Source organism: Penicillium antarcticum (genome assembly GCF_028974205.1).
Source record: "Penicillium antarcticum strain IBT 31339 chromosome Unknown utg000007l_segment0_segment0, whole genome shotgun sequence".
Taxonomy (NCBI): domain Eukaryota; kingdom Fungi; phylum Ascomycota; class Eurotiomycetes; order Eurotiales; family Aspergillaceae; genus Penicillium; species Penicillium antarcticum.
In genome coordinates this window covers 693,642-705,884 of record NW_026695305.1, presented here as the reverse complement: position 1 = coordinate 705,884, position 12,243 = coordinate 693,642, and the positions used below count along the sequence as shown (strand labels likewise).

Genomic DNA, 12,243 nt, shown 5'->3' with positions numbered 1-12,243 from the left:
AATACCGACAAGGTACAACCGATCGACGTGCGTCCCACCAGGAATATCTATACCATCGCTTCTGTGGCTCACATAGTTTCAGATCATGACTTGCGAGTTCACAGATCATATAAGGAAGCCGTGCTTGAATGTGGCAGGTGCAACTCAAACGATGGTCACGGCTTCATGGATAGCACGCACAGTTTCAGCTATCTTTGCTGCACCTATCGAGCAAATTTTGACAACAAGTGATTACAGCTAGATGACACATATTCCTAGTTTATGGGGCTACCACCAGCTGGTGGCATTTGGTTCGGGGGCGTGTGAGGAGATGAGAAGCGGATTTTTTGCCTTTTAGGATCTATTTGTAAAAGTGAGATTGTATCCTACGCTGATAACTTTGAGCCATGTCATTTTCTCATGAAAAGACACATTAGTATGAGCCATTGCTAAAGCTGAAGCTGCGGGATCATAGGGACCAAATGTGCTTATCGTAAGTGGCCCTGCTGACCACACCGGGCAGAACTACAAAGGAAGTCTTAAGTTCCCAACAACCCAAAGGTCAAGCGGTAACAAAGCAAGAGTGGGTGAGACAATAGGGACATTGAAGGGTCCCTTCCCAATCTTCGATAAGAGGTGGAACATACAAGACGGAAATATAGAAATAGGAAGTTAAGTCAATCGCATTAGCTGTATGCTAGAATCTATCAAATTGCTGATGTTCACCCAACAGGTCTACATCCGGCACAGTCCATGCCTCAACACGTATGACGCCCGCTCGGACTCGGACAGGGAGAAGCATTACAAGAGAACTAGGCGGATGGCGACCCCTCAGTTTATTAGGGGGCAAGGCACCCTCAATCCCTGCTTTAAAAGCGCCCTCCCATCAGGCGCTAGCCGATCAACCTCCGCATCAGCAGGCAACGTCCCGACATAAGCATTAAAATTGTATATACCACAGATGCAATTGTCGACAATATCCCTTAGACTAGTCCCAGACAGCTCATCGACCATCTTCCCATTCCTCTCGACGTGGAATGACTGGGCACCAACGCTCATTGGCACCGTCCATGCTCGTATCCCTGCCGGTGCATGAAACGTCTGTATGTTCATGCCCGACGTCACCGCCACTAGTGCTGGCTGCTTTAGCTGTGTGACCACGAAGACGGAGTCTTGCATTGTGTTTGCGCCATCTGGGCGGCTGCAGGCAGCGAGGAAGCTATCACCGCCGTTGTCGGCGCTTCGTATGGTTGTGTCCGTCGCATTGCAGTCCGTTGATTTGGGAGTTGGCCGATACCAGTATATTAGTTTTTCTTCCTCGAGGCAGTTTGATGGGAGCGTTGAGCCAGCTTTGTAGGCTGATATGAAGGGTTTAGCCATGTCTAACCAGCCATCGTGTGGCCTATTCCTAGTCAGTGCTTTGCTTGAATAGTCTTATTTGGGACAAAACGTGTTTGTGCGGAGCGGGCCGAAACTGGTCCTTTGGTGCGCAGGCCCTGTCCCCCCATCATGTATAGTCTCATGTGTACAGGATAAAGTCTGCCAGGTGGGTCCGTTCAGGGTAGATCATGCTCTTGCTCTCTAAACATGATCACGTTTCTCTTTTCCTTGAATACCTGGGGCGTCCAGAGTATAAGGTGCTGCACGTGATCTGATGACAGATAGATCGGTGGCTCTCGGTTGCCCATGGTTGCGGCCCCATAATCGATTGGTGCCTGGTAGGTCCGTAACAATCCTCTTATTTCCACGATTAACTCGGATCTGCGCCGCTTTAGCTCGTAAGGCTTCCATAGTTCGGTTGGCTGGGTCAACTGTTTGTTCTGGAGAAGCGCCATTCCGAAGCAGCCAAATCAGCCTTTTTCTGTCTCTGAAAGACACATCGAAAAGCAACTTGTTGACTCCACCTCGAACCTCGTGATAAGAAGCACCATGCTGGATCAACCAGCCCAGCCTGGTTTCAAAGTCGAACGACTGAGCTTCTCGCTCGATGATATCGCCACAAGGGACATGTTTGAGCGATGCTCCATTTTGGACTAAAATATCCAAATCCCTTGATATACCGTTCTTGCGGAATGCGTAGAGCAAGACATGGCCACGAGATATGTAATGACAATCCGCTATTCCCTCCTCCAGGTTTTTGCCGTCGCGTCTAGTGATATCATCTAAAAGGTGTATCAAAGTTTTACACTCGAATGTGCGCCATGTTGTTTGGCAAATCGCACGGAAGCGTAAGTAATCCGCAAGGCCGAGATTCATTGCGATCAACTCGACTATCTCCAAAGGTAGGGCATAAAAAGAAGCCATCTTAGCAGCAGACTATCTAGGATGGGGAAAAAGCAGTTTCTGTCAAAGGACAGACTGATCGCCTAAGTGTGTTTTTGGATCATACTTGGGCTATGAGAGCGAGGACGAAAGAAGGCAGGAAGGCGGAGAAACTTTCATAAAGGCGGTGTGTAATATCACGTGATGTGTATATCTGACAGAGTATAATGCAGCTGTCGGATTGACAGATACTGGTATGTGCTAGTATTGAGGTGTCCCATTGAGATGCATTGATGTTGTTCTATCTGGATCTTGCTGTTGAAGCGTTAACAGATCTCAGGAGTCGTTCCTAGCGTGTTACGACGCTGGTATGCCGAGCGTACCCCGTTTACCATACAGAGACAGAGACAGAATGGGTACTTGATGAATATCCCTGTTCTTAGTGGTAAAATACCACCCCTCAGTTCGACAGCAGCTCCCAGGAGCAGGAAACGGACCGGTTGGAACGGATAAAAGCTCTAGAAAGCTTTTGGGAACATGTTCAACCCGGATAATTTCACAAGGCATTTAAGTGCCTGATTCTTCTAAGAATTTACATTCTGGGTTCCTTCGGTTGTCATTTACTTAGAAGCCCTTCCAGAGGGTTTAATACAGTTCTTGGATGTAAAAAAGGCGGAGATAGGAACGGTATCATGCCAGGCAGGAGTTCGTCTTCTGAAGGTTCGGTAATCTTTAACCCCGTATAAAAGGGGTCACAGCCCCCTAATCAGACCAGATATTTCACCAACTTAGAGTCCTGATTTTGAGATTATACCATCCCCTATACACTTTTATCGACCTAACTAGCTACTCAATCTGAAAAAGTTGCATTTAAGGCGCCAATTACGTAGCCTCGAACGTTGCCAGATTCCGAACAACTGGCAGGCGTAAAGAGCCGAGGGATCAGAAGCGATACAGCTCCATCATGGATGCTTGCACCCTTGGTACTGGCACGTGGAGCCGGCAAAAAAGGATAAGCTGATAAGCTGCGTCAAAAATGTTCCATGTAAATAGGATCAACTCTCCTGTTTGACCCTGCATGGGGTGTAACGATGGTCGGACTTTTTTTCACTGAAGCTCACCTAGCCCATAATCTTATTCGCTATCTTCAGTCACATGGCTTACAGCCGATGTTTACATTTTTGATTAGCTGAGAATTTATTGACCACCAGAATTTGACCCTTGTGAGCCGGTATCAAGTAAGTTTCCGAATATGATGACCGAGTTTATATAACTCTATCTGAATCGAAATCCATGTTCCTTTCATTTTCGGGCAAATCAGACCTGCAAGGAGACCATTTCTTAAACACTGACGTTGTCCGCAGACTTCCGCCTTCAAACGGTGTGCTCTGTCTTGGTCCCATCCGTGCGGACTGATTCCAGAATGAAGAAAAATCTCGATGACCACACGTGGGAAGTGACAGGACCATGAGAATCATATTGTAGGGTACGTTCGATTCCTTTGCAACTGTGGTGCGCTGGCTTCCCAAGGAACAGTGCCTATTGCATCACAATGTTTAATTGGGCCAATGAATGCTAGTTTCGAGCGACGCCTCATCACATGCTTCTACACCTGGTAAGTCTGACCTTAAGCGCATAGTCAATGATTTGCGAATTGGGGTCTTGGATCATGTAAGTGCCGATGTTTGTCATGGGGTCGTCTATATACTGGGATTCTAGATGCATGGGCTATACGTGGATCTGTCAGCTGGCTATGCCACATAGCCGGATTATGTCATGTTGACTGACTTGGCTTCGCCTTTGGGCTGGGCTTCCTCGGAGCAGTATCAGCAGAGGAGGTAAGATCCGTCACCTTCCATGTTGTTAGCCGGTAAACCTTGCTATACAATCTCAAATATTTGATCAGGGAAGGTTGTACTCAACCATAGTGTTTTTAGGAGGGTCAAAAGACTCAGGATAAATTGCAAGGCCATATATCTAGCGTCAAGTTTAGCATATTGGAATAGCTTACAAAGTAGTTATAATTACCAAGGTGGCAGCAAGTGCTAAAGTTATCCAGACTGCTGTTTTGGAGATCATAGCTTTCCAAGATATGAGTGTTCAGTCGGATCTCCCTGTCAGCTCTCAAAAATTTGAAAATCGGGTTTGTTATGGTGACGAGACCTGTGATTTATAGGTAGCAGGCATGAGTAGTGTGTCTTAAAAAATGGGCAGTAGTAATGGGGCCTCCCTTATGACCGGGCTGATACCGGTAGGGTCTAATTAGTGGACTGGATACTGTTTTAATTGAGTAAATGAGATGAAAAGCAGAACCCTTTTGCCTTTGAAACAACGACTTCTGAAGGTTGAGGAGCTTCTAGTTCCTAGACTACTATTTCAGAGAAATATGCGGGAAGGGGACGAAGCCTTCAGATTCTGGTATTGGCTTCATATTGAGAAATGGCCATGAACAACCGGACCATTTACCGCACGGAGGCTCCCAAAGCGCACTACCGGAAAGATGCAGGCCATTCAAAATGGTGTAAATTAACAAATTATCGAGGTGCAGGGAGTATAAATCAGAGCGCTCGCGGAGGCAGCTTTCTCCAACCGTTTCCCTATCCATTGACTTGATCACAATGAGTCTACCGCACTATGTTTCAGAAATCGGCGAGTCCTCTTACAGTGGTTCTACTGTGTATTCCGCTGAATCTGATGTTGAGGACATCACGCATTCGGACTTTGAGTCTGAATACATCCCGTCAGAAACGAGCGAAGATCGAGACTTTGTTGTGTCAGACTCTGAAAGCCTTTCATGCGTTTCGGTAGAGACTTCGGCCCCCGAAAGGTCAGACTACAATATTCTTGATGATGATGTCGGCGTTGTTGGAACGGTAAGCCAGCATCTATTTCAGTGTGAAATTGGCTTTGAAATAATTATTGAGGAACAGGGCGACAAAAGCATCAAACCTCTCAAAACAATCACGAAGAGGACTGTGAATCGTAACGGCCGCGAAACAGTTCAATACCTAGTCCTTTGGTATTCCTGGGAAACTGCAGAACCTGTCGCACAGTAACCAGCCCATAATAGTGAGAACACGTTATATGGCACGTAAAGGCACGTAATTATGTTTGTCTTTTTAATTTACGCGAAGTTAGTTCTGGGATATTCTGTTTTGTTTCATTTAATTGGAGACCAAAAGCTGCACTGGATCATGCAATATCTTAGTCGAGCAGTGTCATGAATCCAAATCGCAAACTGATGTTACACCGTGTTTTCATCCTGATGTCAAGCCCTCTTACTCAAGGTCATCTCACATTTGACCCACAATGAACGGCATCTTTATATAATTGCGGGTTATGACATTGCTAGTACATAGTTGTTAATTTCTTCCAATCCATTGAGAACCAACTCATCTATGGTAAACTGTTAAAAAAAAATACTATGAGTCTAAAGAGAAACGTGAAACTTCCAGCTGGTCTGAACCCTGGCAATCAATTGGTCTGTTCGCGTTATTTCCCTCTAGAACATGTGCAATCAAGATCGTGCCTCTTCTGGCATGACGCAGCCACCGATAGCAGGGTCGATGTAGATAAACAATGCAAATGACGACCACAACGGCGCCGGACACGGTCCCCAAAATGTATTCCAGACTTTGCCTCGAAAGACTTCGGGATGCTTTGCTTCCGTTCAAATTAACGTCATTTGCAGCTAATGTTGGTGAAGTAGCAGGTGATGAAGAACTCGTAGAACGATCCGTTGTGAAAGACTGCATGGCTAACCGACTTGGTGTGACTATCTGACCGCTTGGGGATGATATTTGGACAGTCACATAACCCCCAAGGCTCTCGAGCATGTACTCCGACTCGGTAGATGCCTGAAAAGGCCTACTGAGTCCTAATTCTTGCCGTAAGCTCCCCTCGGAAAAGGTAGCAGAATGGCCACAAGAAGCCGTTACAGCGCCGGTCACTTTTACTGAGGTGGGTGCAGTGGCTTTAGCCACTGTTTGTCCATGGTAATACCCATCTGACGGTTCTCCTACTCCATTCAGGAAGCTGTCTGTTAAATATAATACCAGCTCTGTCACAGGTAATTGAAGTTGAGGCAATTCGGAGGGCCTGCTAGAATCTTGTGTGAGACCCATGATGTAGCCTGCCGATGGAGCCTCGGTTTCGCTCGTCCGAGTTATATATGCGCCATTATTGAGAACATCATCGTCCGATGCGGTAATGAAGGGTGACAGATCAATAAAATGCTCGGCCACATCAGTCGGACCGTGTCTTCCTTCCCAATCCATCGATGACCCAGTAGGCTCGTACGCATCTGCTGGAATGGCCTTCCCGGAATACTTACTCAGAGGGACGACTGCTTGGTTTGACATTGTTGATAGCTCTTGCATGGATGAAGTTCGTACTCGGCTGTCACCTTCTGGTTCAAAAAGCATTATAGAAAATTCGTCTTCAGGGTGCGATCGTGTATAAGGGGATTGAAAGATGAGTTCCGGTGTCATCTTTGGTGAGGCACTGTGTACATGAACTGCCTTCATACTACCGATTGTTCTAAGTTTCAAAGTGGATTGTGGAATGGATACATTGTCCACTAGTGTCGAGAATATCCCTGGCACTATGTGGGAAAATGGGCTTCTAGAGACATATTAGCAGAATTAGTTTATAGGATAGGTATTGTAAGCTCAGACAGTCTCTACCTCATTGTGTGGAGCTTTACTATCACTCAACGGTATTCCCAATTATGGTATCAAACTCAGCAAGCGGTACAAGCGTCTACTCTTCTCTGACAAAGCCTGGCCTTTGAGAACGCAACAACGGCTGAGACTGGCGTACTTAAGAGGAATAAAATGTGTAACAAATCAAGGAAATGTCGCAAACCGGCTCGCCGACAAGGTCTGAGAACAGACACGTCGGTCATATTTACCACGCCTGGACTGCAAGCTCCCAAACACAATTTTCTAACGTAAAATCTTAGGTTACATGTATTTCCCTCAAAATATTGTGCTTGTGCGTTCACTATTGGCTATTCTAAATATTGGAACTCTTCAGGTATCGTGAGCAAATTACAAAATGCCCGCGGAAAATATGAACGCTGCCCTAGCATAAATAGTCTGGATGCACATTTAGTAATGCTCATGCTCTATTCTCTGCGGTATTAAAGCCCAAACTTGTTGCCCTCGGGAAACTGAACGCTGGGTTCTTTTATGGCAGAGTACTCCGAAAACTGGTGCCATAATATACACATAAAAGAGACACTTGCTTCTTTGAATATTGCATTGCAATAAAAACAGTAGATAGGCCTTTAGAAGGCTTACATTAGAGGACTACGAATTGCAAGAAGCCTTCACACATCCACAGGCAACCATGGTCAGGAAGGTGACTTTCCAATTTGTAACTGCCGCTTCCGCTTCCTTCAGGTAGGTTCATTCATTGTGCACAATTAAGGAGGTATTTGGGGTGTTACCTACACAAGGGAACCCTATACAGGCTGACTATTAGAGCCCTCTTCCGGACATCTTGCATCCTTCATACTAAGTCTCTGTTAAGTAATATCACGGTTTTTAATAAGACTTCTTTTCTTGTACAGACCACTGATTCAATATGGAATAAGGTAATATAGTATAGGTAAATTTTCACAGCAAACTGGGAACGAGGATAGTGCGTATGTAACATTTCATCAGGACGCCGCCCAACTGCTCCACCTTTTCATCAGCATAATACCCAATTTCATGGTCTCTGAGTTAGACTTCGCTATGAGATCCTTTTTCAAGTTATCAGGAATACACTTTGCAACCAAAGGAATCGCGCGAATAAGCCCGATATACCGCGGATGCTTGTCCGATAGCCCTTGTAATATCGTCTCTTGCGTTTCATAGTTTGGCAGATCCATTTGCTCCTTTAGGTGGCGGTGAAATAGTTGGAGCTGACTTTTGACGATATTTTTTGTTCTGCGCCGAGCTCCATGGTAGGTTAGGGTTCTTGAATGGGTCTTTGTTATCGCACCGCGTCCTATGGGCCTTTTTGTACTGCAAGGAGCCGTTGGACATGACCCTATAGTCGCTGAATCAGAATGCCCCAGGGCAATTCGATGCCGCTGCAAGACTATTTCATTTGGTTGCACTCTCTTTCTTTGAGATAAGTGGAGGAAAGCAAGGACCTCTTTGCTGAATTGTGAAATAGTGCAATCCTGAAGCTCAGTCTCCTCCATAAGCCCTAAGGGGTGGCATATAGTGCCTTGTTCCTTTCGTGGTGTATTAAAAGGTGAGCATTTGCCGTCATAGCCATCCAAGTATGACATTGAGTCCATGTATTCCGTACAGCAAGTGGGCTGTTATTGTCATAGATTGTTCCGGATGACCCACAGCTTAATGAGGAAGCGTTTCTAGAAACCCCCTTTACTTGAAATTAGTTTTAACGGAGCTCGATGTAGTCACCAAGGATCGAAATACCTTTATAGGCAAACACAAAGTTTGTGCTCACCATTGGTCGTACTTGCAGAGATTTATACAATAGGCTGATGTTTTGTGTCTGGATTGTTTAGTCACTTTCTAGCTTGGAAGCTGAGGGGCTCTTTTCAGACACGTAAATCGTTTATTATCGTGCAACTTATTGTTGAGTCAATTCTATATTGAAAAAGGGCAGTGGGGCTTTTTGTGGTGCTCGAGGGTATTGAAACCATCACAACAAGGACTCTCCTTAGACCTTTGACTTATAGTATCTAACAGTGAAGTCAGAGCGTACTATTTAGAAGGCAGCAGTAAATATCTTACTGATAATTTACTGTTTGAAAAGTACCTCCGAATACTGCAGATGAACAAGATGAAATCGGGAGCGAGCGTAGAGCCGTCAATTTCCGACAACGAACCACATAGGAGTTACAGCGCGTAGCGAACCCCGAGACAGCTATCGGAATGCTTCATTTACATTTCCCCTATGTGCTGCCAATATAAGCTACTACATAGCTTTTCCCATTCCAATTAGACGAATGTCAAGGGGATCCTCAAGTAATCCCTGAGAAGGGAATATGAGAAATCATCAGGTCATTCCTCGCCTACCACAATCAAAAACCCTTCATTATTTACATTATAGATCCCTCCAATTCTTTAATCGACATACTTCATGATTAACGGTACGACGATACCTTAACGTCTTTGATCGAACGATGTGTGATGGCTGCGTAGACAACACATCCGACTATCAATAAGGGGTTAATCTCGGTGTACTGTGGTCGAAATGCCAGAAGTCCACTGCTCTCGCCAACGAAATATGGCCAAGACGCTATGGCTGATGTCATGTAGAAATATCTCCAACGATCGAGGTACAGTAGTAGTAGTAGTAGTAGAATTCATTTACACTGACCCCTCGCAAAGCGATATGCAGTATACGACAACTATATATCCGAGCATGTACATGTAGAGTGATCCACTTTCTGACATGAACTTAGAGCCTCGTCGCGGCCTACCCTGGCCCATTGCCGCTCCCACTGTTAGGCTGCCCTTGTGGCGCACGACTGCGAAACCGCTGTGACGCCTCGGCGAAGTCCAATACGGCCTGAACCGTCTTCGCCCTCGAGACGGTGTCTGGATTACCTCTCTCACCTTCGGCTGAGCCTCCCAGCAGACTCGACACGCTGTTCAACGCGTCCCCAACACTTCTTCTTCTTAAGTCTGTCCGCAAGTCTCGTAGTTTTGGACATTCCAGCAGCACGTGGCTGACCGTCTCCTGCACGCCGCACTCGCATCGATCATCGTCCCGGAAGCCAAATTTCTTGGCGTGAGTGGATAACCAGTTATGGCCCGTGCGCAGCTGAGTGAGGAGGTATGCTCGGTTCCTGGGCAAGTTTCCGTACATTTTCCTGGCATACCTCGCTGGTAGCGCGCCGTCCACCTTCCGTAGGTGCGCGCCTTTGGTGCTTGACTTCCACTCCTGCTTCCACTGAGCATGAATCCGGCCGCGGAGAAAGGCGTTTTCTCTTGTCAGAAGCGGCCGGAAAGGATGGGTTTTGCCCGGTTGCGCGGCTTCTTTGGCGAATCGATCCGCGGCCTCGTTCCCGACAATTTCACAATGTCCCGGTACCCACTGGAGACGGAGGGAAATATGCCCTGCTTGAACTTCGGTGGCTGCTTGGAGGATGGCATGGACGATTCGTTGCCCTGATCTATTTCTCACGTTCTGGATTGCCTGCAAAGCCGATCTGCTGTCACAAAGGATTGTTGCTGTTGTGTGTATATCGTCTCCGACGCTTGCCCGCTGGTGAGCCAACTTGAATACCGTGCTGACCGCGTAGAAGATGCCTATGAGTTCCGCTACGTGGACTGACCACCGTTCCATCGACCCCACCTGCACCTGTTGGGACTCCGCCACCTCGTTGCTGTCGTTCAAGGCGATGACGGCGGCCCCTAGATGGCCCTCACGTCCGGAGGCGTCTGAGTAGACGACGATGTCTGACGTGTCCTTTGCGGACACCGCCCTTTCTCTCGCTGTCTCTCGGTCTGGTTCAAGCTCAATCTCCGTGAAGGCGTCCTTTCGCCACGGTGGTAGCGGGCGTGGGTCAATCATCTCCAGTTCGTTGAGCCTGTCAACGTCCATGGTCTTCAGCGCTTCTGCTAATGGGAAGCGGGCGTATGATCCGACATTGTTCCTACGGTTCTGGGCTCTTGACAGAGCACTCCAAATGGGATGGTTGCGGGGCAGAGTATGCAGTCTCGCAATCGTGCGCTGCGCTCGGTGGCGAAGGCGAAGGCGTGTGGGAAGTATATAGGTTTCAACCTCTAGGGTCGCGGTTGCTACCGTCCTGAACGCTGACAGGATTCTGATCAGCACATTCCTCTGAACTGTGTTCAAATGACGGATGTGAACTTTGTCCCTAAGAGGGTCATGCCAGACCGTCGATGCGTAGTCCACTATAGGCGCGACACATGCCTGGTAAAGCTGTCGCATCTGCTCTGGGCGTAAGTGTCGTAGTCCACTCAAAGCGATTGCCGTTTTAGTGGCGCGCTTGATAGCCTGCTGGACATGCTCCTTCCAGCGAAGTCGCTGGTCGAACACCACCCCCAGTAATTTGGCTGTAGGTGATGGCTTGACGTCGGTCCCGTTGAAGATGATCCGTCCTTCTCTAAGCTCTCCTTTCTTTCTGGTGAGGTGGATAAGCTCGGTTTTCTCCGCTGCGAAGCAGGAGCCAGTTCTCCGCGCCCACTTTTCGATACGAGGGACATCCTCGGACTGGATCTTGGTCAAATTTTCCTCGACTGAGCCTCCCACTCTCCATCGGAAGTAGTCGTCAATGAATGCCGATGCACCTCCCTGGGAGTCGACGGGCTGGTCGACTAGGTCGGCGTTGAAAAATGCGAACAAGATGGGGGAAAGTGGTGATCCCTGAGCTAGCCCAGCGTTCACCAGCGGAGCAGTCTCCGTGCGGAAGTCGTCAAATCCAATGTTGGCGTGCCGGTCGCTCATGAAGCTCGCAATCCATTTTCTGGCCACAATCGGGATCCGTCTTGCCTGCAGCGACGCATCCAGGCTTATCTTATTTACTCCGTTGAAGGCACCTGTGAGGTCGAAGGCGATGAGGGTCACCACCTTGTGCTTGTACCAGGCTTGGTCGATCGCACTGGACAGCACCAGCAGGGCTTGCTCGGTGGTCCTACCCGGCCGACCGCCGAACTGGCTGTTTGGCAGCAGGCCGTGCTTCTCCGCCAGATATGACAGCCGTCGGGCCATCACTGCTTCCAGGAGTTTGCCAAGCGTGTTGAGCAGTGAGATTGGGCGGTAGGCACCAGGTTTGGAGTAATCAGGCTTGCCTGGTTTTCGTAAAACGATGATTTTCGCGCTCCTCCACTGTCTCGGATGGTGTCCTAGCTCTACACTCGCTGTGAAGATGTTAACAATGAAGGTCTTGAGATGCCTCCAAAGCTTCTTCCAAACCAGCATCGGTAAGTTATCTTCTCCGGGCGCTGTATTCCCCTTAGCTGCTTTCAGTGATCGCTCAATCTCCAATTCTGTGATCGGGTGCCA

General features: G+C 47.7%; 3 protein-coding genes across 3 annotated transcripts; 1 reads left to right on the top strand and 2 right to left on the bottom strand.

Moving 5' to 3' along the window:
- Positions 1-810: 810 nt before the first annotated feature.
- On the bottom strand, positions 811-1,359 carry N7508_007446 (uncharacterized protein; the record flags this gene model as incomplete). The annotated part of the gene is made up of 1 exon (XM_058465510.1): positions 811-1,359. One exon carries the CDS (start codon positions 1,357-1,359, stop codon positions 811-813), a length of 549 nt encoding a protein of 182 aa, XP_058317912.1.
- Positions 1,360-4,859: 3,500 nt separating this feature from the next.
- Positions 4,860-5,297, top strand: N7508_007445 (uncharacterized protein; the record flags this gene model as incomplete). The annotated part of the gene is made up of 1 exon (XM_058465509.1): positions 4,860-5,297. One exon carries the CDS (start codon positions 4,860-4,862, stop codon positions 5,295-5,297), a length of 438 nt encoding a protein of 145 aa, XP_058317911.1.
- A 971-nt stretch (positions 5,298-6,268) lies between these two features.
- Positions 6,269-6,602, bottom strand: N7508_007444 (uncharacterized protein; the record flags this gene model as incomplete). The annotated part of the gene is given in 2 exon segments (XM_058465508.1): positions 6,269-6,280; positions 6,297-6,602. The coding sequence occupies 2 exon segments, from the start codon at positions 6,600-6,602 to the stop codon at positions 6,269-6,271; spliced, it is 318 nt and encodes a 105-aa protein (XP_058317910.1).
- Between the last annotated feature and the right edge of the window lie 5,641 nt (positions 6,603-12,243).